Source organism: Symsagittifera roscoffensis, chromosome 1 (assembly GCF_963678635.1).
Source record: "Symsagittifera roscoffensis chromosome 1, txSymRosc1.1, whole genome shotgun sequence".
NCBI lineage: Eukaryota > Metazoa > Xenacoelomorpha > Acoela > Convolutidae > Symsagittifera > Symsagittifera roscoffensis.
In genome coordinates, this window is record NC_087062.1 from 41080297 (window position 1) to 41106129 (window position 25833).

Consider the following 25833-nt stretch of genomic DNA (forward strand, 5'->3'; position numbering starts at 1 on the left):
AAAAAAAAAAGAAAATCGTCAAGTTGCAACAAAAACTCGAGGCTTCACAGAGGAAGATAGCGATCTTCAGATCGTACAATGTGGAGCTAGAAGCCGGAAGGAAGCTCTAGACGAATTTTAAAGCTATTGAGAACAAAAACCTTATGTAATTTTGAGTCCATTAACCTAACCTATCTACCTAACTTTTTCATTTGTTGTTCTTTTTAAATGTTATACTTATAGTATTTAATCATTAAAGTGTTTAAATTTTCACCATGGTAACTGTAAGAATCAAACAGCTTAATCTTCTAAAAAAAGGGGTGAGTTGTAATATTTAAGTTAGTACAGAGACAAAAGACCATTGTCTTAATTGTTTTATTTAACGATCCAATTCTAAATTGGAGCGTGCCATTTAAATTAAAGCCTCTTTTCACTAATCAGATATTGACTGATTTACTCTTATTAGGACTATAAAATCTTGTTTTGAAAATCCACTCCTTTTTAAATTTTTGTCCAGTTTTCTCATTTTTTCATGCTCGCTATTTTAAAAGGGCGGCGATTATTAACACGTCCCTTTTAACTTTAACTTGAAACAATATGGATAAATATTTAGCAGTCTTGCTGGCTGCACTGAAATTCTCCTTGCTTTGATTAAGCAGAGATGCACCTGCAGTATGATGCATCAGAGAGAGTAATATGAATTTTTAATCAGACAAAACTGAAGGCTGCGGTTTTAATCAAAGGGGACTAATAATTCAAAGATATTTGATTTGAAAAAATCAAATAAAAGTTAGTTGAAAATTCCCTTATAAGAAAAGGAGAATAAAGGAGCAGGTGAAACCTGAATAATTAAAGATTGAATCAGCCGCCGGTTTATGCTTACGAGCAAAAGGATTGGCCTGAAATCTTCAGTGTTTCATTTTGCTCAGTAAGCAGCAAGTTAGATCTCTTCAGTAGGACCTTTTCAAAATAAATAATTTTTCTTTTCTGCCTTTACAATAAAATTAAACTAGCCCTTTTTCACAAATAAAATAGAGAATAAATTCTCATTTAAAGTTCGATAAAATTATAAATCGAGATACTCGAGATACCCACACCTGAGGAAGTCTGGACTACAAGTACCAAAAGGACTACGGCAAGACGATACTGACGACCAAACCAGAAGTGCGGAAGTGGACACAATCAAGGGCGACCCAACAATACTAATCAGCCATCGACCTTAGTAAGAAGATCAAATATTGATGATTAAAATAAGATTAACTCAACCTCCCCTCATAGGTATATTTCTCTTAGCTGTTCGATTCGTTTATATAATCTAATAACCCAGTGCTTTGTATTTAACCAACTAATTAATTCATACATTTTCTAACTATTGTTTCTACGCTAACTTTTGTCAAGACAACTTGACGATCTAAGGTGAGACTTATAACTTAGGATAAAATTACTAAGCATTCAACCAGCAATGAACGCTTAGTAAATTACGTTTTTTTTTGAAAAAAAAATGGTTATCATACTATTTCCATATATGAAAATTGTATGATAACCATTTTTTCATGAAAGGCAAGATTTTCAGAAATTGTTCAAACTTGTTTATAAACAAATTTAAATTATTTAAGAGTGCTTTTGCTCAATTTGAAGGACATTGCTCATCAAAAATGAAAATTGAAGCTAAAAACATAGTTATCATACAATTTCCTTTTATGAAAATTGTATGATAACCATTTTTTTTGATAAAAGGCGAGAAGTTCAGAAACATGTTAAAACTTGTTTTTAATCGAATTCAAAGTATGCTCGAGCATTTGAAAAAAGTCGCTCAAACCGCTCATTTTGAAGCAAGATTTGAGCGTAATTGTCTAAAAAAACCACTCAAACCGCTCAAATCTTGCTTCAAATTAGGTGAAAAATCTCGACTCGGGTGGTATTTTGACAATTGTTCCTTGTATCAGCGTGGACTCCTTATATCAGTGTCGAAATCTTCGTGAGTGACTTCTGTCTTTTCAGCCTTCACTGCTCTGTGAGCTAATTTTGTTTCCCATCCATTGTTGTCTGCTGAACAAGTCTGTTTACCGAGCCGAAGAGCGTTTTTTTTTTAGAAATTATAAAACAAGCAACAAAGATATTGACTTCTAGTTTTTTAAGGAGATTCTTGTTTTCAAAATTTGAGAGATTAGCAATAATTTGCGTTGCTTTTACTCTTGATCAATCAGCGTGAATGTATTTTAGGCCAACTAATGAATGGAACAACGAGTTTAAATAATTCTCCAAGAAGTGCAACCATGTCACTTTTCCCAGAACTGTCGGCCGGTGATCAGATTGGTCCAAGTCAAAGCTCGCATAGCGTTCCATCGGTTGGAGGTGAAGCAACGTTCTCCGATCCCTCCATCGAGGAGAAGATATCACTGAAACAACACTGTGATAAAAGCAGGCGGCGTGCATTTCCAATGCGCTTGCGAATACCTTTGCAAGATTTGTGGAGTTTTCGTCGAATACGAAAGCAGAGAAAGAAATCCCAGAAAGCTGAAACGGACGATAAAAGCAGCGGACATGAAATTGAACGCGGCAAAATTGCTGACAGCCTAAGTAATCGAAGTAGTAATCAAAATCTAGACCAGAATAGGCATGATTTTGACGTAAATCTAACATGCCCAGTATGCTTTCACGAAAAGGAAAACGATAGGTTCCCAAGACTTTTGATGTGTGAGCACAGATGCTGTTTTGATTGTCTGCGGAATTATATTTCCACTGAAATTTGTGACTCCAGAGTAAACATAACATGCCCCGAATGCCCAAAAATGATACATCCGAATGATATACGGTTTATTTTGAACGATGTTATTCTAACCACGAAATATGAATTGTTCATGCTTCGTCGCCATTTGACATGTGAACCAGATACTCGCTGGTGTCCAGCTGCAGATTGTAATTACGGAGTCATTGCAGCAGGCTGTGCTAGTTGTCCGAGACTTGAATGCGAACGACCTGGTTGTGCAACAAGTTTCTGCTACCACTGCAGACAGAAATGGCACCCAAACAAAACTTGTGACGATGCACGGACTGAACGAGTTTCGCTAATAATGAAAGCTTCAAACAGCGAGGAGTTACAGCCTCTGGACACTAAACCTTGTCCGAGGTGTAATGCAATGATCGCGAAGTGTGACGATGGCTCCTGTAATCACATGACTTGTGTGATCTGCGGAGCTGAATTTTGTTGGCTCTGCATGAAGCAAATTTCCGATCTGCATTACTTGAGTCCATCTGGTTGCACGTTCTGGGGCAAAAAACCCTGGAGCCGAAAGAAGAAAGTTCTCTGGCAAATTGGAACACTTATTGGTGCCCCACTTGGAATTGCTCTCATTGCGGGCTTAACAATTCCAGCGATGATGATAGGAATCCCTATTTACGTCGGAAGAAAGTTATTTAAACGTTACAACACTACCCATTTTAGATCGAAGAGTCGCCGAAACGTGATAGTAGTTGTCGGTGTCACTGCCTCAATCATTGTTGCTCCAGTTTTAGCGGCTTTGACCGTAAGTGTAGGAGTTCCTATTTTGCTTGCTTACGTTTATGGAGTTGTGCCCATTTCGCTGTGCCGAACAGGTGGCTGTGGCATTACGAAAACCGAAAACGGAGTTAGGTTGGACATGGACGAACAGTTCGAAGGAGCAGCAATGAGCGCATACGCAAGAGGAGACTCAGTTGGAACCATTAGTAGCTCGAAAAGCGAAAGGAAGTTATCAAATAGTGCATCTGTAAGCGCCACAGTTGCATCTGGAAACAGCTCTGGTTGGGATTTACGAAAAATTGGAACGAGTGATAATGGAGATGCTGATTCTAGAAAATCGGTCAATACTCGCAAGCTTTCCATTTTGTCTGAAAATGCTACCGAAGAAGAATCCAGAAAAATTGGCAGTTCAAACAAGAATGGGATGAGTGCGAGTATTGTTCATATTGAAAGGGAGAACGATTGCGTCTCAAATACAGCGATAGCTGGCGAATCTCTAACAGGATCAATTTGCGGATCCACGGGTTATAACCCAACGTTCAAAAGTATGTAAAATTTCTAATCTAAAAGATTTTGTCTACATTTTGATTGACAGAACTGCTAAGCATAGTTTTTTCGTTTTAAGTGAATAATTGTTTTGTTCTAGTTCGTAAAAACAGCATTGGCAGCGATTCGATGAACTTCAGTCTATGTGACAACGTATCGAACATAACATACCCTGAGTCACTGGCAGGAGCAATCATAGATACTAACAGCTCATGTAACCAGAATCCGAACTGCTCAACAGTAACCGAAGAAGGAACATTTGATCGAGAACACTCGGCAGTGAAGCCATCAGTTGATTTGAAACCGAAGACGACTAAGCCTAAGTTTGTACATTCCCAGAATGCTAAATCAGTGTCGGGTCAAACAGCAATGGGAACTAGCGCGAAGCATCAGCGCAAGACACGCATTGTTGAAGGGGTGCCTGGACGTAATTCAGTTTCGGACAAACAGACTAGCAAGAAACCGCAATCATTGTCTGCGGCGACAGGAAACAGTTTGTCTACTCCGTCCTCAGGATCGAGTGGTACTTCGAAAAAGATGAACACAAAAACTGCAGCATCTCTTCATGGCCAAAAGAAATCAGAATCGTCGACGCGAGGAGCATCCGAACAAGGCAGTTCATCACAGGTAGCCAAGAAGAGTTCATTTTCAAATAAAAGCTCAAAACTCTCGCCAAACAATTCTCCAGTTAAAGTCACAGATCCTCTCATCTCAAAGAGCAGCGGAAGCTCAAAAAGGAAATAGTATGTATTTGTGTATCATAAATCAGCATGCGAAACAAAAAATGCTGTATTTTGCAACAATAAACTTATTTTACATTTAAAATTTAAAATTAGAAATTCGCTAATTAGTCTTGTCTAATTTCTTTTCCTATCTCACTATATTATCCTTCCCTCGCCTTTATGAGAAAGTTGAAGTTGACGTGTATTATATATATTTAAAGATGTCTGCAACTTTCACGAAATCTTCTTATATATATTCGCATTTGCGTGAGCAAGTATATTTAAAAAGTGGAGTTATATTTTTGTTCATGAAAAAATACTAATTAAATTTGGAGATATTTCCGCCATTTCCCGTGTACAAATATGCTCTCCATAAAATAACAATGGGATAGGGTTGATTCTCAATAAAAGATTAAGAACGGGGAAAGTGGAATTAAAATACATCCGGTTTCGCTGGACATGTTTCTGATCCTGGTGCTATCGTTTTTCTATTTTGGATGCTTATTCATGACGAAAATTTACGACTTAATTCGATGATATTTGTATTAGTGTGAACAGAATCTTTGAAAACCTAATAGCATGTCTTTATGATGGTTTAAATGAATCTGCATTGACCAATGGCTTGGAGGTTTTTTATCGCTTCAAATTTGTTGATTGAATAGACGTATGATATTCAAATTGTTATCATATTCTCTCAGAAATAGCATTGCGACTGCGCAGGGGGTCCTAAAATGGTACATGTTTGGGTCATCGCCTTAGAACAGACAAATATGAATAGACAATTTGAATGGTTGGTATTTGCATTACCATTACAGTCGGCTAGTCAAATAGAATGGACAGATAAATTTGACCAATCAATATTTATAAAGTCTATTTCAATTTGTGCTGAGTTATGAGCATTCAATATCAGAGTTTGTTCGAGTGGTAAATAAGGTTTCTCACAGCTGAATTTCAGTTTTCATTCGAGGAATAAACTTTGATGCATATGAATGTAGTCGACCTTGCTCAACTGTTTATGATACTGACTGGCTGCTTCAATGAACTGCGCTGAAGATGCATTGTTACACCTTCTATACTAGAAATAACTTTTTGGAACAGTTTATTTTCTTTGAAAATATATTATTGCTCAAATAGCCTGTGGCGTGTGTCCTGCAAACATCCCTTTAGCAATCCAAAGTGTTTTGCCAAAATATATACATAGCATGACAAAAAATGCCTACCGCTCTCTGGCTAAAGTGAAAATCAAATATGCAGAAATTTCATTTTAATTGTCTGCATTATGTAAAAATAGTCGTCTCAACTCATATTTCTGAAATAAATTGTTGCTAAATAGAATATTTTCGTGCTCTTTAAAACTTTTTAATATAGCTGTTCTCTGACACATTTTGCGAGTTTTCTTGCTTGGCCTTTCCTTCATGTGAGAAAAGTCAAAAATAAAGTACAAAACATTGCCTATTTAGGCGATGTGTGATGTTATGCTATTAATCGGAAGATAAACATAATAAAACATGCTTACAGCTTACATTAGTTTTAGAATTTAAATTCAACGTTTCATTGTATTGTTTTTAAGAAGTAATTTGAATCCGTGTTTAAGCCGAGGCTAGCCCAATTTAAGCGAAAAGTCAACGCAGGTAAGTCAGAATTTCAGACTATAGCTTCAAGTCTTTTTGCTCCAAACTTCAGAAAAAAATTTATAGCATTTTAGTCCCGAAGTAATTGAGTTTTTGTCATATCTGGTATTCCAGGGCAGTGTATGGTGATTGAAATCATCAGTTTGCAAGCCAAAAATGAATTAAAATTAAATGGGTTATCTAGTTCGTATAGTTTATTACCCTTGCGATCAGAAAGGATATTGCAACCGGGTGCTAGACTTTTTTATTTTTCCCGTAAAGAACTTTGTCCACAGATTTCAGCTTGCATGCAGTACAGGTCCACTGCTCAGGTCATATTCATGCAATATGTGCGTCCCCTTTAGCTCATTGGTCTATCAATAGCTTGATAATGTTTTTCCAATAATTTAGCATTCTTACTGACAAATCAATTCCTTTGTTAATTTTGTCGCTTTCGGTTTATTTGTTGTCGTCGGCTTAGTTTCCGCTTTTCTAAATGTTTTTGCATTGCTTATTTAAATGTTATTTATTGAGGGTATAACGTCAAATAACTTAAATGTCAGCTTACCGCCCGAGTTACCCGCTGTAAGGCTAATTTTTTTTTCAAAAATTTAATAACCGTCTTAATATGTCATAATTCTCAAGAGTGTACATATAATTCAGTGTTTCCTGATTTTATACACTCCGAATATTTTGGTTAGAAAACAAAAAAATTATTGTTTTGCAAGAAACTTTCAGTTTTTTGTTCGGATGCATGGTTTTTGGTTAATTTTTTAATAGTAAAAATGAGTGAAAGTATTTTTGTTTTAGTTATTTTGGCGTGTTTCAGGCTTGAGCAATTTCTTTTCAAATCGATTCAAGATGATGGAGCAGCGTTTTGTTTCACTATGTCAAAAAATTTCGAAAAAACTCATAAATATCTACAAAGGATATTGACTTGACTGTGATGTACAAACGAATATTGCGACTGTCGCACGAAATTTAAGAGTATGGTTTTTTCCGGCTGAAAATTTGGAAAAAATTAATTTTTGGATGTCCGAAACGGACGTCTATTGTGTTTAGATCCAGCTTCTGCTTTTGCATTCGTTTCTTTAAGTATCACTGTGCAATGCATTCATTTTTTAAAATTCGTTGTTCAACTGTTGCATTCATTTTTTTTAAGTTTCATTGTTCAGTTGTGTGATTTCATTTTGATTGTAGTTTACAGCAAGGAACGGATCGGCTCTTTTAGTATCCCCAAGGCTTTATAAATTGAGGCATGTTAGTCGATAAATTTCTTTTCAAATTGACTGGTACTGCTAATGCGTCATAATTGGCGTGCGTCACTTAAGAAATTTGGTAGACTCAAAGTTTTACTCATTCAGTTTTTCCCAGTAGCGTTGTCGGTCATATATTTTTTAGCTTGTGTATGCGAAGTGCAACTTCGCCACTGTGTGATTTTTTTAAAATTGATTTCTATCAGAATTGCAATTGGATTTTGCAGAATTGCAAAAAATTCATTCAAAATTACTTTTTAGTTTCTTTGAGGTAGTAATTGATTTTGTAGAAAATTTTATTGAAAAATTTTGGCTTTTTGTAATTGTTTTCATCCTAATTTTAGTCGCCTGATTTTTGGTTTTTTATTTTTGATCATACATGCTCAATTTACTTAAATTCTATTAAGACCACTTATTTCGTTTAAGAAAGTAACTGGTTTTTCAAAGATATTTGGTTTTCGTCCTAACTTTTTTTTTCGATTGATTTTTTTCCCAAATTCAATTTATTTTATCGGACACGCTTTTCGGTCACCTTATGTTGCGTAGTTTCACGGGCGATTTTTAAAATGCTTTTGCCTGTTTAAGGAAGAAAGTGTTGTAAAAATTTTGATTTAATAAATTTTGTAGCTTGAAATTTTTTATGACCACAGTTTGGCTTTCGGCCTAACGAGAGTCGACCCATTTTTTTTTCGAGTTATTTGTCTCTGATTCATTTTTTCTCAATTCAGGCTGTTAATGAGCTTCTCAATTCTGCTAAAGCTGTTTATGAGCTTCATCCAAGACAAATATTTGAAATTTTTATAGATAAAGCTTTGTCGACTTTCTCCAAGCAATTTTTACTGCTTATTTTTTCAAAAAGTAGCCTTATTTTCTTCAATTTTTTTTACGATTGAAAAGTTGCCTCACGGATAAACCAGAGGATCAAGTGTTAATGTGTAAAAGAACGAAGTGATTTTCACTTTAGGCCTGTATAATATTCATTGTTTTTCAGGAAAAAATCTTATAATGCTCTAATAACTACAAATATTTTAATGCATTTATGAATACACCTAGGTATATATACACTTTTTAGTTCAATTCAACTAATTTGGTAAAAGCTAGGCAATTTGAGCGCTCCAATTATGAAAGAGAAAATCGTTTCGAAAGTGGATTTTATTTTTTAGTTTTCCTAGCGGTATAAAAAGTTCAAACCTTGAACCATTTTTCTTAAATTGGGTTCATTTGAAAAAAAGTGCCCATTATGAACAGTTCTTAAAGTCCAAAGAGCTCAAACCTGATGTATTTTTTCCACTTGCGTAAACAAGATTTTTCTGACAACACTTTTTTTTACACATTTTTGCATCTCATCTGCTGAAATGCTCGTTTTCTTGAAAGTTTACAAAATTTTGTTAATAGTTCGAGGAAGTACTTAATTTTTTCCTCAGAATTGAAAGAATGTTGATTTTTTCGGATTTGTGGATTTCGTTCTAATTTCTGAAAGCTTAATTTCCGTTTTTATTTTCAAATGAAATTTATATTATCTGGTACATTTTTCAAGCAGTTTCTTTGCAAATTTTGTTGTTTTTTAGGTTTTGATTCGTACAATTCCTGATTGATGAACTCTGGTATTATGAAAATGTATGGTATTTGCTTTTTTTATTATTTCTGAGGTTTAATCGAAAGCATGGGTGCTGGTAAGCTCTCATTTATAAGCGGCTAACCCAACTTTTTTGCAGAAAAAATTATGGACCTCGGAAAATTATGGACTTCATAAAATTACCCTCCCAAACTTCAAATTTTAGTTTCAATCCACGAAATGGAATGTAGAAAGCTCCCCTGCATAAACGGATGCACCTATTTTTTGAGAAAATGTTGGTGGCCTTTGGAAAAGTCAAGTGTTTGAACTTTGGACTCTTTTTTGGAAACTTAGGCTTTTATCGAAAACTACCCTGCCAATTCTCAGGTTAATACTTCAGTCAAATAACCAGATTGTGGACTTCTTCGCTGCATACGCAGTTACGCCCTTTTTCTTGTTGAAAAAGAGCTATAAATTTTGGAAAAATCAAATTTGATTATTTTTGAGACCGTTTTTTGGTGTTTTCAAATTCTGTTTTTGCTGACGCTCGTTCTTTGATTCTATTCTCAATGTTTGTTAAGGCTGTTCATGAACCTCATTCGAGCCAAAGTATCCTACTAAATATGCTTAAATATTTTCAACTCTAAGCGATGTCATTTTTTTTATTTTTTTGTGATCGCTCCTTCACGGAATACCTAAATGCGTTACAAAATACTTTTTTCAGATTTCTTTTTTTAATACTGGATTTCAATTGTTTCAGTGTCGATCGAGTTTTTTGAGGGGATAAATTGTTCATTCAGCAAAACTTAAATTCATTTGCGAGAGCATGTATCTTTGAATGGGAAACTAGCTTTTCTCCGTAATTAATTTTTTCTACACTGTGAGAAAGTTTTGCTTTATTATGAAACTCAAAAACCTTGGTCTAGTGGTAACACAGGTGCATCGGGATCCTTATGTCTGGGTTTGAAAACTTGAATTTTTGTCTGGGAAGTGTTGAATAGTCGGATTATTTCCTCTGCTGAATTTTTTAAAGCTCAATTTCAATGTTTTATAGCAATTTTTGTTATAATCGAAAGTCATTCTGTTTCTGGTAACTCTGATTTTCAATACGGTTTTTGTTTCGTTTTTTTTCTCGTCCAAATTGTTTCGATTTATTTAATGTCGACCTTAGCCACCTTAAATTCTGTCGTTTGAATCCAAAAAGTGAATTGTCATTAATTTTGTGTCTCAGGAGGAGTGGGGGTGTAAAAACGTCCAGTAGCTCATTTTTTTAATGTCAAAATGGTTTTAATAGCGTTTTTGTTGTGCTTTGAAAGTTCTACCCAAGGCTTCAGTGATTTTCATTTAAAAAAACAAAAATTGAAATTTAAGTTAGTTGGCATCAGTTTAAATTTTTCCGAAACTATTTGAATTTTTCTTAGAAATTTAATTTTTTCTTCAGTCTGATTTTCAGTAGCTTTTCTGCCAATTTGGGGACTTCTCGCATTTTTTTGAAAACAATTTCAAAGCTGTTTTTTTGGGCATATCTATTTTCTACTAAAATTCATCAAATTTGTCGTGAAAGTTTAGATTGTTTGCTTTTTCCGCGGAAATGTGAAATTAAATTATCATGTGTAAGCTCTGTAGTTTGGCTTCGGATCGAATACCGCCGCAGCACTTTATTTTTTTTTTCAATTTAAATTGCTCGATTTAAATTAAATTTTTTTATTCAAATTGAGTGGGCTCATAATTTCACATTCAAATTGAAATTTAAAATAAAATTTAAAATAATTGAAATTGTTTTTTTTAATGGACATCACTGCTTGTCATCGTCTTATAAGCCGCTCTATGAGCGATATTAAAAGCTTATTTAACGCTGGTGATTCTGTCTTTTCATGAAATTGACCTTCAGCCGAGACCAACGTGATACATTTTTGTAGATATAGTTTTTTTTTTTTCATTTTTTACCCAGTTTTGCCCGTCTCGTTTTCTTTTTGCCAGCTTGCAATGATATGCTTGCATTGTATTGCAAATATTGCAAGATCCACTTCGTCCCTGTATTATAGTTTTGTTCAATTAGTTTTTTTTGGGTTATTTGCCTCTTTTACAACAGTTTCAAGGAGTCTTACATCAAACGGGTGGTTGTCAGAAGCAGTTTATAGTCTTAAGAGAAAATTAACACTTTTTGAGAATGAACTTGTCTTTTTTTGTTTTTAGCTGCTGAATAGCTTCATGATCATGGGCTTAATTTTGCTGGATTCCGATTTGAGGAATTCAAACGCTAACTATTAATACACAAATTTTCCTGTAAATTGTTGACTAGCAAATGTTCTCCATATTCAAGTATCTTTCAGCTTGTAGTCTTCGCTATTCGCAAAGACGATGAAGAGTCCTGTAGTCACTGCCGTAATCAATGCTATGGTAAACCCAGCAACTGCTTGTGTTATGCGAGTTTAACTTTTTTCAACCTAATTTTTTATCGACCTGTTATCTCTCCTTTTATTTTAAGGCTGTCGTTTTTGAATGTCCCACGTTTCGCCCCACACACATTTTGCCCCTCTTAAATATAGTGGCACATTTCGCCCCTCACACAATTCGGCCCTAATAATTTCACTCATTTCGTCCTCGCACGTTTCGCCCCAAATTTATTACACAGTTTATTAACCACCGCTTTCTTAATGTACAATTTGAGGGGTGATGACGAAATGTGCCAGTAATTTAAGAGGGACAGAACGTGTGATGGGGGTGAAATGTGTGGATACCGGCTTTTTTGAGTCTGGTGTTTTTTGGAGTTGGTTTTGTTGGTGTGCATACACCAACTTTTTTATTCTAGGTTCAATGTCTTTTGCCTACTACCTCCTTAATCCTAGACTTCAGTTGCCTCAATTTCAACCAAGGTTGTGTACAGGGATAAAATGTCTTTTTTCGAAAGAGCGTAATTTTCTCGTCTTTTAGTTTTGTGGGATTTTTGTCGGCTTAACTGACTCATGGGGTCTGGACAAAAGCCATCCTTTTTTAAATAGAAAATAAGGTGGCTTTTTACGTGCGCGGTTCATGGATCCTTAAATATTTTGTTTCAAATGCCCTTATTTTTTCAAATACGCAGTCTAAAAAACTCAATTTCAGCGTTTTCCATTTCCAATACTTTCAAACGTCTTCAAACACGATTTCAATTACTATCTTGTCAGTTTACTTAGCGCTCTGTTTTTTTTTCAAAGGGATAGTTGCTTCAAAAGTTGTTATGCACGGTTTTTTCCATTGGTTGGCGTCCTATATTTTTACCGATGTGCTCCTTGAAATAATTCTTTGACAAATAGTTGCGTTTTTGCTTTTTGGTTGGGTCTTCGTTCATTTGTTCCTTTGGGTATTAGGATGGGTATTGCAGTTTGATACTATGATTTTTCCCTTTTTTTATCAAAAAGAGAATTAGCAAATTTACTAACGTGCGCTCGTGGATGCGATACAGGTGGTAGTTGTTTGTTATCTTGATGTCTATGGTAAGCGTTCGTTTATCGAGATTGCGGCTTATTCGGTGTCAACTTAAACTTAGTCGATTTATTTACTTACAGTTTTCTATGTCGTATTTTTTTTAAAGTTGATTAACCTTTTCAGGAAGTAATTTGTAAATCAAGCTGACTCACGAACACACTTTTTAAAATATGAAATGTACACGATTTTTTCTTTCTTTCAAGTGTTAATGAGTGAAGGGATTTATCACTTGTACAGGTCGTGTTGCAGTTTTTTTCGTTTTTTTCTTCAGGAAAAAAAATAAAACGTAATTCAAGCTCCAATTTGATTCAATTGGGTTAATTTTATGAAAACAAAAGTTCTTTAATTTCTTCGAAATTCAAACTTTGTTATGTTTTTGGGTGTTGGCAGTTCAAGGGTCTTGTAACCGGGTACTAGACTTTTTTTATCCCGTAAAGCTTTGTTCCACAAGATTTCGGACGTGAAAACGCGTCAACTTGCTTCATAATAAACTCAATTTCAATCAAGCATCCAGCGCATCTGGAATAGAGGTAACTCAAGTGCTTAAGATGACAACGGCTTGTGGCTCAAATGCGTATGGGGCCTGTTCTTTTTTTTGCGAACTAGAAATTTTATGCTTTTTCGGGCTGTCGTCCGTCTGTTTTGAGAATTGTTAATGCAATTTCGAGAGACCCATAAGTTCATCGGTTAAGATAATTGACTTTTGTTTTTTATTTAATTTGTATTTTTTGAATAATTTTAAAGAATTAAAAAAAAAATTATGATTAAAAAAAAAGAAATAGATGAAAACATTTTTTGGCACAACGGGTGTCTGCTCAAAAATTTTAAGCTTTCTTTCCGCTAGTTCATTTTTGTTGTGCTGAAATTTTAGTTTTCTGGTTCGCAAGTGGTGCAAAGTTCTTGTTCGCCTCTGTGTATCATGTTACATTGCTTTAGTTCTGCATTTGGTTATATTAAATTAAATTAAAAATACCATCTTCGATATTTTGCTTGAAAAGTTTATTTTTGAAAGTTTCTAATATTGTTTCTTTTTCAAGTCCCGCTCAAATTCAAATTGTTTTTGTTTATGTTTTTTGCTTAATTGATTCAATGATGTGCGTTATTCGCATATTTATTTGTTTTCCTAAAATTTTGGTGTTTTTATCGAAATTTTCATTTTCGAAATTCTGTTTTTCGAATGTAAAATGTTCCTTGTTGCCTAGTATTTCATGTATCAGTTTCTGTTCTAATCACTTTTTTGTCAGTTTTTTGTGAGAGTTTGAAAAAATTAGTTTCCACATATTGAATTATTTGAAAGTTTTTGAAAAGTATAAGTCTTTAAACTTAATCAGGTGTTTTCATTTTATGATTTTTGAGCTTCTTCTTCCTCTGGCATAATTTATCTTGGCTACCGTTAGATAAAGACTCTGTGGTTTTTAGTTTTAACTGATGTCAAAAAAATCATTCAGAGAACTGGATTTTTGGAATTTTAAATTTGGATGGAGTTTAAATTTGAATTTTTAATTTTTTTGTGCATTTCTGAGATTCTTTTTTAGCTCGTCCTCTGATCATTTAGATGAATGGGTGGGCTGGCATCTGAATAAGCTTGTCTCTTTTAAAAATCATTCGGATTTTTTTGCTCATCAAAAAAATGCCATTCGCGATTTTTTTAAATCTCGCAAAACTATTCAATCTTTTTTATTAGCCTTGCGATAAGCAAGGTTATTGCAATCAGGTACTTCAGGTACTAGACTTTTTTCCCGTAACTAGCTTTGTTCACAGGATTTTTGTTTTTGCAAGATAACCATTTCACCGAAGTAGCACTTTTAACAGCTCTAATTATTGATCCAGAGTCACTGTTTAGAATCAATGAGTTACTGGGTATACAGCTGGAAAATTTTTCAGTTACAAATTGATTTTTTGTTGGTTTGTTGATTTCTTCCAAATTTCTTGTTGGCTTATTTGTCGGGTGATTTTTACTTACAATATATTCAATTCGACTCTTTTATTCAATTCAATTTTGAAGATCGTTACTATTTTTCAGGGAGTTGTTTCTTTACACGCTAAAACTTAGCTTAAAATGTTTTTTTTTCATTTTTCTTAATTTTTTAAATTTTCGATTTAATGATACGAGAGTGTGTACAGTTAGCTTAAAGCATTTTTCATTTTGAATCCATCCAAGCTGATGGCACAGCGTATAGTTTTTCAATTTTTTAAAATAAAATTTCTGTAAATTTTTGTTAGGCATTTTTGACTTTACTGTGTTGTCTACAAAGATGTTTTTATAAATTCAGTCAACCATCCGGCGTAGAAGTAACACATCGTCTTGAGACGGTAAGGGCTTTCGGTTCCATTTTTTTCGGACTATCGATCGTGTGTTTATTTCTGTCGGCTTAATTACTGTAGCGTAAATATTTTTGAAAGTTCAACTTTCCTCCAGGTTGCTGTAACACCTAAGCTTGAGACAATAATGGGGTTCGATTTCAATTGAGACCTGTTTGTTTTTCGAAATAAAAATTTTTTGCCTTGTATTATTTTCTATCTGCTTATTTTTGTCGGTTTATTTCCCGCAGAAAGGATTTTTTGAAATAAGAATTTTTGGCTATTTTAGATTATTGTCCATCTACTTATTTTTGTCGGATAATTTCCCGCAGAAAGGATTTTTTGAAAGTTCGGTTTAGTTCTAGCTTTCCGAAAGTTCCTATTGAAGTTTTAAATCGAATGAGTATATTTATATTCGTATGAGTAATTGTAAGGCCCTCGGGTTAATGTGGGCAAAATCAAGGGAATGGGAGACCTCCCTAGTGTCACCCGTATTGCTGCTGTCGATCCTTGCGGCATTTGTGGAACTAGAGTTGGCAAAAACTCGATTATGTGCACTCTTTGCAGAAAATGGGTATTAGAGGAAGTTTATCTCCACACGAGTTGAGTTTTCAGTGTTCTACATGCCAAACCCCAGCTGCAAGTGATCCTGCACCCCGTAACAGTTTCGACGAGTAAGAGAGTGTTAGTCAGTTTTGTTACTTGGAACACACGTTGCTTGCTACTGGATACTGTGAAATTGCTATAAACGAGCGTATCAAGAAGGCATGGTTTGCGTTTCATAACCATGGTGGGGTTTTACTCGGGAAACGGGGATTGTCCATGAAACAAAGAGGTATTATTCATTGTGCTTGTGTTCGACCAGTGATGACGTGCTCCTGTGAAACTTGGACACTCAAATTAGAACACAAACGCAGGTTACTTTCAACGGAAAGGCGCATGACCAGAATGATGTGTGGAGTAACCTTATTAGATCGCATTCCATCGGACTCGATTTTGAGCCGACTTGGTATTCAGAAGACCGTTATTGACTGTGTTGAAAAATCTAAATTGCGATTGTTTGGGCATGTCGTGCGTAGAGAAGATAGTAGTCCAATCCAAGAAGCGTTTTTCCTTGAGGTCCCTGGAAAAAAGGCACAAAGGAAGACCAAGAAAGACATGGATAGAGGACGTGAAGGAGGAAATGAGAAGACGAGGACTGACGGAAGCCGACGCAGACGACCGCAAACTCTGGCGCTCGAAGATTCAGGAGCGCCCCGCCGAACCCGTTTGAACGGGATAAGGCCGCAATGATGATGATGATGAATATGAGTAATTGTAACAAAAAATTGGTGAAAACAATTTTCTTTTCATTTGCATTTGAACAAAATCATAGTGTCTTGTAATCTGGAACTAGACTTTTCCCCCGTAAAAAGTGTCCTATAACTTTTCAACTTGACTTAGTATTGAATCTAAGCTACTTCCATGTTGCTTTGCACTTGCTCTAGATGTAACACGAAATTTTTCTGGTTTTCTGCTTTCGTTTTGTCGGCTTAGTTGCCATATCACTGATTTTTTTCTGCTGTAAGCAAGTATCATGGTAGTTGCAATTGTTGTCCATTGTAGTTCAGGATGGACTTGAAACTTTGTAATGGTTTCTTTTTCGATCTACTGGTGTCTGCTCGAAGATTATCGGCTATGTTTTTGGTCTGCAAGTTTTGTTCCGTTGCTATTTTAAATTCAGGTGTTTTGCTTGAAATGTTTGCCTAGAATTCCTGTCGGAGGAAACATGTATTAGGAAATTATGTGCGATTGGGTTTCAAATTAATTCTTCGAGACCCTTTGGACTTTGCAAATGTGAATACGCCCAAAATTTTTAAGACAAAAAGCTCTGGCTCTCAAAAAAGTTTTAATTTTGATGTATTGATTTTTGAAATTTTTTGTTTTTCTCGAGTACAACCCTCCCAAATCTCAGTTATTGGGTTCTATCGAATTGAAGGTCTTAGTGAATCTCTGCATAAGCGGTTACGCCCAATTTTTTTAAACAAAAAAACTCTATGATTCTGGGAGATGTCAAATTTTGATTTGTTGACCGTTTTTTGGATTTTTCTTGATAACTATCCTGTCAAATCTGATATCATAGGTTTATTCAAACAAAAAATTTTTTAAAGCCTACTTTTACAATTGGCTACGCCCAATTTTTTTGAAAAAAAATGTTATCGCGTCAAAAAAGTCACTTTTTGGAAACTTTTTGACTTTACTCCCCCGGGTCGAAACTTTTGATACGGAGTAAAACTTCTGACAATGGTGTCATAACTTTGACAGACTTTTTTGGAATTTTTTTACAGTTTACTCAGTGTCAAAACTACCGTGCCAATTTTCAGGCAAAAAACTTGAATTGGTCTATCGAAAAACCGTCTTTGGGATTATTCTGTACTTACGGGGCCTCGGCCTGCTTTCTGTACAAAAAAATATATAAACTATTGACAGTTTTTAGGAAGTTTTTGAATTTTCTTAAAACTACCCTATCAAATCTGGGTACTAGATTGTTTTTCCTGAAAACAACTTTGTTCACAGGTTTCATCTGGACTCATCTCCTGGTCGTAAATTGGTTCATAATAATTCAAATTGTTTAACGTCTCCGACGCAATTAGCCTGGAGATAACGAATACGCCTGGGACCGTAAAGGTACTAGGTTCAAATCTGACCAGAAACTTTTTTTAACGGGAAATATTCTGTTTGAAATAAAAGTGTCAGCCTTTTATTTGTCTGTTGATAATTTGTAGTCTTAGTTGCCGGATTTTAGAATCGTTTTTTGACGCTGTCCGCAATTTTTATTTTAGTTGCTTTTATTGTTTTGATTAACTCATGCAATTTGTAATTTTACTTACCTTGACTGCAGGTTTATTTTTTTATTTCGCTTAAAATTTTTGTTCGGCCCAAATTATTTCGGCCTATCTTTTATCGGTTTAGTGACCTAATTTTGGTTGTTTCAATGGTCTTTTTAATGCTTTGCGAGAGCTCGGAAAATCATTTTGGTCGACCTAAAAATGTTCGACTATTTTTTTTTGGAAAATACCCCCTCCTTAGTTGCTACATCACTGATTTTTTAAATGTGTTGCAAGCGTTTTTTATTTGCTCCTTTATTTGTGAAATTACCATTCCTGACTCTTTTTTTTGCTTCGCCTCTGAATTGTATTTTTTGTAACGCTCTTTGTTTCGCTTTTGTTTTGTTTCGATTTTTGAAATTTATATGAAGATGATAATAGATGATAGCAGAACATCATGCATTCGCTAGTTATTTTTGTTTTTGCTCCAGTATATAAAAAAACTTCAATACTTCAAAATTTTGTTACTAATTAAGATATTGCACAGCAAAATAATATTGGATAAATTTAGACATAAATTAAGAGTTTTGAGTCTGCCAGGGAAAGCTATCAGAATTTGTCGTGATATTTTTTTATGTGCTTCTCTAAAGTCGAATAGACCGAAAACGGCATTTTGCATATGTCGCACAGAAACGTCTCTCGTCCTTCTCTTCCGTGCGTTCTCATGTGACGTGTGAGCTTACTGCTCTGTGCACACGCATAGTTACACAGCGTGCAGTGATATGGTTTTTCGCCTGTATGCGTGCGTCTGTGAACGGTCAAGTTGCTGCAGTTTTTGAACACTTTTCCACAGAATTCGCACGTGTCGGTTCTTCGACTTCCGGTTGATGATGTCGAAGTAACGGAACCCTGCATACCTCCTGATGAGGCAGTCTGGGATCCAAACATAGGAGGTTTAGGTGGTGCTGTTATCGACATTTTGGCTGCGGATTCTAGATTGGCGGCAATTCGTGAGCTCAAGTGTGAGTTATTTTGGACAGTGTTGTATAATGCACTGTATCCATTAAGTTGAGGTTGCTGTAAAAGTGAAGCGGGGTTCTTGGAATTGAGCAGCCAGTTTTTGAGCAGCTCATTGGATAGTGAACGTTGTGCAAACTCAGATTCAGCATCCGGTCTTCGAGATCCGTTTTTGTCGTTGAAGAATTGCGCTTGATTAATTGCTGCCGTCCCTATTTTACTGTACTGCGAGAAATTCATGGGAAAACTAGGGTGTTGTGACGTTGGTTGTTGGAAAAGGTGACTCATATGTGCTGGTAGGGTCGAACTGTTGACTGGAATGTTAGGAATCGTCTTGATATCACTTCGTTTGTCGCTCATAGCCATAAATGGGTGCTGGCTTTTCTCACTGGATGGACTCGAAGAAATGGGTTGGTAAGATATAAGTGAGCGTTTTACTGCATTGTTGCCTTGTGAGTGATTAAAAGCCATGGCGTTTAAGTTTCCTGGTAGTCCGAGCGAAGCTAGGGTTGAGTAATTGAGTACATTAGGCGGAATGCCAAAGCTGTTCACGGAGGATGATGGGATAGAAGTGTGAATGCGTTGTGACGTAGGCGGTGCCTGGACGGAAACGTTGGGATTCAGGACCCTGGATTGTTGTTGTTGTTGGTTGATTTGGTTTTGAATCTGCTGCTGGTATAGCTTGCTCAATAAAACAGCATCCAATCCTAGTCCATTTGGAACCGAGCCATTGAGAAGTATTGCTTGTTGCTGAAGAATCTGGTTGATTGGAATGTTCCCGGCCGACGCTAATGACGCTACCATGTTGGGGAATTTGTTGACCTCGCTCAATTTGCCTGGATTAGACAAATCCATTCCGCCTGGCCTGGTTTTATCCTGGAGTAGCTTACTATGAAGGATCGATGGATCTCGTAAATTTCCAGTGGCTGTTGAATATGTTTCAGTGCATGGTATGTTAAATGAACCTCTAGACGCTGATTGTTTGAATTTGTCTAAGATTGTTTCGGGTAACTCATATCTAGGCGTAGATGTGGGCTGTACAATTTTATCCTGCTCTTCATCGGCAAACCATCGATGGATCTTTCCCCCTGATGTTTTGCTTGATTTTGTTGACTCCTTTGAAGATTTTTGCGACTTCTCTTCACGCTCTGCCGTTTCCATTGCACTGTTTGGCGACGAGGTGTCGACAAAAAGAGTGGCGTTTTCCGATTTCATTTTCTGGTTTTCTTTTTTCACGCTGAAATCTTGGGGTTTCTTTTGTCCTCTTTCCAACAATTTAAGCCGATGAGCTCGCAAATGGATTTTCAATTTGGTGATCTAAAACATAAATTTAGCTTTTATTAATATTGATATTAAAAATTGACTAATACGTTTCGAAACATAGTAAATTATAAAATCAGCTATGATTGGTATTCAGCATTAGTTAGTTCGGTCCATTCAGAACGCCAATCATTGTTAGGTGATTCTTTTATTTAAAATTGTGGAAAAAATAATTAACCACGACTGTGAGGTTGGACCGCTCAATTAGTTAGCTACTGCTTCAATTTCAAAAATGCAGGACGGCTGGTTAAGGGGTGAAGGTGTCTTTGATGTTCAATTCACTAAGGTGCTGTTGAGTTTTGTTTTCGCGTTCGGTTCATTTAAATTGGAAATTTGAAAGTGGTGAACAAATTTGTTTGGGCTTTTTAGTTAGTTTTCGTCGTCTATTTGACATTATGGAGGGGCCAATTACGATGGACTTTTAACAATGACTGACATTAGTTTCAATTGTTGTTAGCTCACACAAGTAGTGCAAATGGTCTTGGCCTTTTCATTTTTTCAATTCAAAAACAAACTCGCGGGAGCCTTTTTATGTCTTTATCTTCAGTCTGTACAGGACTGCAGTGCAGTCACTTTTATGGACTACCTGTTCTTCACAATCGGAAAATGTTAATAAATCAAGTCATAATTGTTGCGATAATGTATTTATCAACCCATGTTTATTCAGCTCAGTCCGAGTAAACTATAATGTGTTGTCCGCTATCTTTTTATTCATATCTTCCCTGCTTTCACTGACTGTTTTTAACAGTTTTCTCTTGTATTTTTCTGCTGATGCTTTCCTTAATTGAGCTGTCCCTTAGAAATAATTTAACACACATCTGTTTATTTCCCACTTAATAACTGTCCTCGTGAATTTTCACGGCTAAAATACAACTTCGCGAGATCATAAATTGGTGCTTAATTAAATTTTTCCTGGCCATATTTTCAAATGACCTTTCGCCAATTTTTTAAGTCTTCCTATTGGCAATAACAATAAAAGAGAATATAAAGTGAGGCAATTTGTATCTATCAATTTGCAATTTGATTTTGGATTGCAACTCTTCTCTTAAATTGATTCGACTCTTAATTCTCCTTCAGTTGTCCTGTCACTGTACATCCGCCCAACCGATTCGTCCGATCGCCTTACAGGACCAACGCTCTCTCATTTCCAGAAAGAGAGGCTAACATTCCTAAAGGCCCATTAATGACGGGGGGTGTCTATTTACTGGTTATTGTGAGTGAGCAAATGAGGCGGGTTGAAAACATCCCAGCTTTAAAATGTAACTTCCGCGGACAAGAAATAGTTCAAAAAGAAAATTAGATGTGGAAAATTTAATGCGCAAAAAGAAAAATTTTGCTCAAAATTTCAAAACACAAATAACCAGCGGAAAGTTTGTTTTTAAAAAAAATCAAATCTAGCAATAATTTGATAATTTTGGGAACTTACCGAGCTGAAATTGATCTCGCAACGGGCACAGTTAGTATTTTGCCCTTCTTCCTTGCAAGTTTTGAGGTACTTCTTCAATGCAGATCTGCTTTTAATTTTGACGGCAGAATGAACAACTCCCAATCTTGAACTCGATCTTTGCCCTCGAGAAAAGTTAATCTGAAAAAAAAACGAACCATTGGTTAAAAACTTTAATTAGCCGAATTTTAAGATTGATATTGTTGCAAAAAGTTATTTGCACAATGAATGAATGGATCTTAATTGTACTTTCCATTGCAGACTTGGAATCAATATTTGATTTAACTCTTTTTTGGGGCTAAGGAAAAAAGTATATTTGAGGAATGTTCACTTTTAATGTCTTAAACAGATGGATTTGTGTTCCGAGGAAATAAGATCGAAGTGCCTTTTTGTTTGACCAGGACAGCAGTACCTCAAGTGATTAAATTCTACCAACAACCAGCCCCCCTTCCCGCTATTTTTATTACCCTTTGTGGGTCAGAAGTGTGAGGGGCGTCAAGAATTAGACTTGGACTGAGTGTTAAATGGAAGTTGAAAGTGTTTTGCTGGATTCTGCTTTTGGCAGTTGGCCACTGAATTGGCGCTTTTCATCTTGCCACTCAAGTCACCCCAATTTTTCTTACTTCGCAATTTTCAAATAACTGTCAAATTTGCAATAACTGGTGCCCAACCGCAATTTATAAGTCGAGTTAACAATGTTAAAGAAGTGTGAAAAGACATTTTGGTTAATTTGGAAAGAAAACGTAAAATACATACTTTTGAGATTTTGAGGCTTGACATTTTTCGATTATCTTTCAACTCTTTGAATAGACTAGGCTCATCAACTTCCATCTTCCAATGTTCGAAATCAGTCTCTGTTTTTACGTTTTCTGTTTTAGATTCAGTATGAACTGCTGGTGTATCTTTATTTGCCGAGATGGATATATTTGCTCCAGGAGCATAAATCTGGCTGTGGAACTGGCTGAAATGCTGTACTAGTTCCCACGCACTGGCACACATCTGGCCGCAGTGGAAACAGAGTAAAACCGTTGGTTCCTGGCGTCCCTCGGATGTCGGGTCTACTTTAACCCCTGTGGTTTCGACTGGCGAGCCCTTGACCTCTTGTTGACCTGGCGAAGAGGCATCTTTGCTTGGGCTAGTAAGAGAGGAAAGCTGGCTGTGTTGCGCGTTGTTGTTATTGCGGAATGCTGATTGGGTGGTTGAGAGCAGCATTATCTCTGTGATTGGTATCTAAAGTGAAAGTTTTTGATGCAAAACGTTCGAAGAAATCAAAGTCGATATTTGCGACAAAGCATCAAGTTCTTAGTGAGCATAAATACGACGCCAATAAATGTCGAGATTTTCAATTTTCGAGTGTTTCTCATGAAAGTGATAGTTAATAAACTTAGTCAGACCGTTTCACTTTTTCGATATTGAACTGGTTTGAATTTTAATTTAAGCCCAAATTGGGTTTTGCAGAATTCAGATGTCGCCGCGGCGGCGTTGCGCAGACCAGGCTGTAGTTGTAACTCTCCAGCGGAGCCCCTCGCTGGCCCATAAAGAGGGGATAACCGGGAATGGATCCCCGGCTACTAAGGGGGTCAGCTTGATTTATATCACCTGTAAGGCTGTCCAATTTAATTGCGACTCCAGCTCCGAACTAGGTTAGCCACAACCCCGAGACAAGAGGGACTGGAGGGAAAGAAGCGAATTGTGGAGGGTGGAATAAAAAGACATTGGCTGGGTCTAATTCAACGATTGATGGGTCGCTGTTGTGATGACCCACTAACCGGAAAAACTCGTAATTGTTTATTTTGCGGCTTATGCTCCGCTAATAAATTACGTCTTGCAATCCTCTTTTCATGATTTTTTCGGTTTTTCTACAAGTAGATAATGTTTATGAAAAGTGAAGCAAGATAGGGATTTTTGAATAATCGAAGTAAAAATTAAATTAAGAGGCAAAATTGAGTTTGAAAAAGGAGTTCAGTGATTAATTCGGCGATAGGTGTTTTCTAATTGAGATAAATTGCAATTGTGTCCTCTGAAGTTTTCCAAAAATTTCTGATAAATATCTGGCTTGGCTCGACTGGATTTTATTTATCGTCTAGCGCGTTTTAACGACTTAAGGCTAGTCTTCAAATTTCAACAGGTTTGATGCCCAATTGAAAGTTTGAACTAGACAGAACTCAAATTAGCTTCACATGGTTTCAGCTCTTGTTTTGGACTTTTTGCTAAATAATTTTTCATTCCCTATTTAACCCGCGAGCCAGAGCCGAACTTGTCTTGGCATTTGCGAGTCGGCACAAATATTTGTGAACTTGGGGCAATAAACACTATAAAAATGGTTTATTTTGTCTGCTAGGTGTACGGGCAATAGCCCGTTTTAACAATTAGGGTTATTTTTTGCCGGGGGATAATGACTCGGCCCTACCACTCAGCTTGACGGCACAACCCGTTTCCAGAACTAAATAAACCGGGCTATCTTCTCTCGCTATTTTGCCCTACTTATTTTGTTTAGTTAATAAAGCAGAATCTGTAGAAAAACCTCGTTTCTAAAGTGTTTGTTGACAGTGTTCCGATTACGATAGCTATCATAAACTCTATTTTTAATCACTCACCAGTTAATGAAGTGCGAAGTTTGCAGAAAGTCTGTCACTAAGAGACGACGCTGCTGTCGTCTTGAGTCTGATTGTTTAATTGATGAAAATGAATTGGAGCAGAATTCAAATTTATGCTAAGTTTTTGAACATAATCAGATAATTTTCCAGTTAATTCTCAAAATGGATCTTTGCGCTTTTTGAATTATGGCCGCTACTTGTTCCGCTTTTGAACAATAACTAGATGTAGATTGAATCTTTTTCGCCTTGGAAGTTTTTCCGAGGATTAGGGATTAGTTTGGAATTTGTTTGTTATATCTAGCTCAACCGAAGTGAGAAAATGAAGTGAGCATGAATAAATAAATGTACTTTTTAATTGTCTTGTTATTGCTGTCGCCGTAACTTAATTTTTTTGTTGAAAAAATGCGTCAAGTAATGCGATGGCGAATGTGATTGGTTGAAAAAGTAGCCAAACAGAACGAAGGAACTGCGTGAAAAATAACTGAATCGATTAAAAAGATACTCTAATTATCAGCGGGAGTTACATTTATCTTATCAATTAAAGTATTTAACTATGTCAAATTATTTATAAATAATATTGACAGTTATAAGAATTTTTCAAATAGTACTTGAATTTGATGCTGACCACTTTTTGAGATATTTTGAATTGAATTACCAAAGCAACCATGAAGCTTTGAATTGTTTTGAGTTTTTCTTTTATTCGAAATATAAAGATTGAGGTGTTCTTGAAGAGTTTGTTTTTGGAAACAAGCAAGTCGTGCCGAAAATCCTGTTTAATTGAAAATTTAAACGGATCCACATGATTTGGCGTTTAAATACCATTTGGTTCAATGGCCAAGTTAACATGAATAACAACGATGACCTATGTTTTGATCCAGGTGCTATAAATAGTCCCAAACAGGCTCACGCACCTTTGCACGTGTTGCTGTGACATGGCCTGGCTAGGCCTGGATGGTATGAAGTTTAGAAATAGCTGAATCATTCAAATTCAAAAATGGCCCGTATTTGCTTGAAATTTATAACGCAGCGAATTATCATTGGTATTATCTCCAATTATTAATCGATATAGAGTTGTTTTGAAAACAAGAACTTAGTTCATCTTGGATAACTTTAATTGAGTTCAAAATTCATCCGCTTTTGTCTCAAATAAAAAAATTAGGCTTAGATTTCTTCGTTTTTGAAGGCAAGCTCTTTTTTTTCCTGACCAGCCGCTTAGGATCGTTAAGAAACTACAGCCTTAACTGACTTATGGTCTAGATCTTTTGGAACGATATATATGACCTTTGTAATTCGGATTCGAAAATGAAATCAAAAATTTTAATGGCGTCAAGAATAATTGGGTCAAAATGAGTCCGGCCAGGCCAGTCAATTGAGACTCTACTCGGGTTATTTGGTTCAAATTGACAATTTCAGTAAAATTCAAGATTTTTAAGAACAAAGTTGAAAGTTTGAATCAACCAACATCGAACAAAATTTGTAAATATAAATCAGCAGTGAGGAAAAAGGTAGCTTTAGTCTCTCCCCCTTCACACACACTCTTACATGCACAAAAACACATCGACAAACATTTTAAAAAACGAGAATTTTTTTTCGCTTTTCGTTGCGGTTTCAAGTTTTTCGGAACCGTCTGTCCTACTTGCGCAGCCTGGTAGGCTGAGATTATTTTTTGCGAAGTTATTGGGGTTAATGTAGCCATTTTGAGGTAATTA

At 35.9% G+C, this 25833-nt stretch overlaps 3 protein-coding genes across 5 annotated transcripts in view; 2 read left to right on the forward strand and 1 right to left on the reverse strand.

Moving 5' to 3' along the window:
* The window catches only part of LOC134844458 (tRNA dimethylallyltransferase-like), a 147448-nt gene that overhangs the window by 22751 nt on the left and 98864 nt on the right, over window positions 1-25833 (forward strand). The window lies entirely within an intron of this gene.
* On the forward strand, window positions 885-6308 carry LOC134844405 (E3 ubiquitin-protein ligase RNF19B-like). Of its 3 annotated transcripts, none has more exons than XM_063861070.1 (3): window positions 885-1201; window positions 2203-4026; window positions 4128-6308. In XM_063861070.1, exons 2-3 carry the CDS (start codon window positions 2211-2213, stop codon window positions 4769-4771), a joined length of 2460 nt encoding a protein of 819 aa, XP_063717140.1. In that variant the 5' UTR covers window positions 885-1201; window positions 2203-2210; the 3' UTR covers window positions 4772-6308. The 3 variants fall into 3 exon arrangements, with proteins under 3 accessions (XP_063717140.1, XP_063717157.1, XP_063717148.1); XM_063861087.1 differs by lacking the exon at window positions 885-1201 and adding an exon at window positions 1374-1395; XM_063861078.1 differs by lacking the exon at window positions 885-1201 and adding an exon at window positions 1889-1957.
* LOC134844425 (uncharacterized) overlaps window positions 18256-25833 on the reverse strand; it is a 44989-nt gene continuing 37411 nt past the window's right edge. The window contains exons 2-4 of the mRNA XM_063861098.1: window positions 22284-22757; window positions 21510-21668; window positions 18256-20080 (exon numbers count right to left, since the gene is read on the reverse strand). Coding sequence (XP_063717168.1) covers window positions 18356-20080; window positions 21510-21668; window positions 22284-22739 — 2340 coding nt within the window. The 5' untranslated portion in view covers window positions 22740-22757 and the 3' untranslated portion in view covers window positions 18256-18355. The remainder of the gene's footprint in view (window positions 20081-21509; window positions 21669-22283; window positions 22758-25833) is intronic.

Excerpts from the sequence above, each read along its gene's own strand:
- LOC134844405 (XM_063861070.1), top strand. The coding sequence starts at position 2,211 with ATGAATGGAACAACGAGTTTAAATAATTCTCCAAGAAGTGCAACCATG. Across the intron at positions 4,027-4,127 it reads TTATAACCCAACGTTCAAAA|TTCGTAAAAACAGCATTGGC; the intron begins GTATGTAAAATT and ends GTTTTGTTCTAG.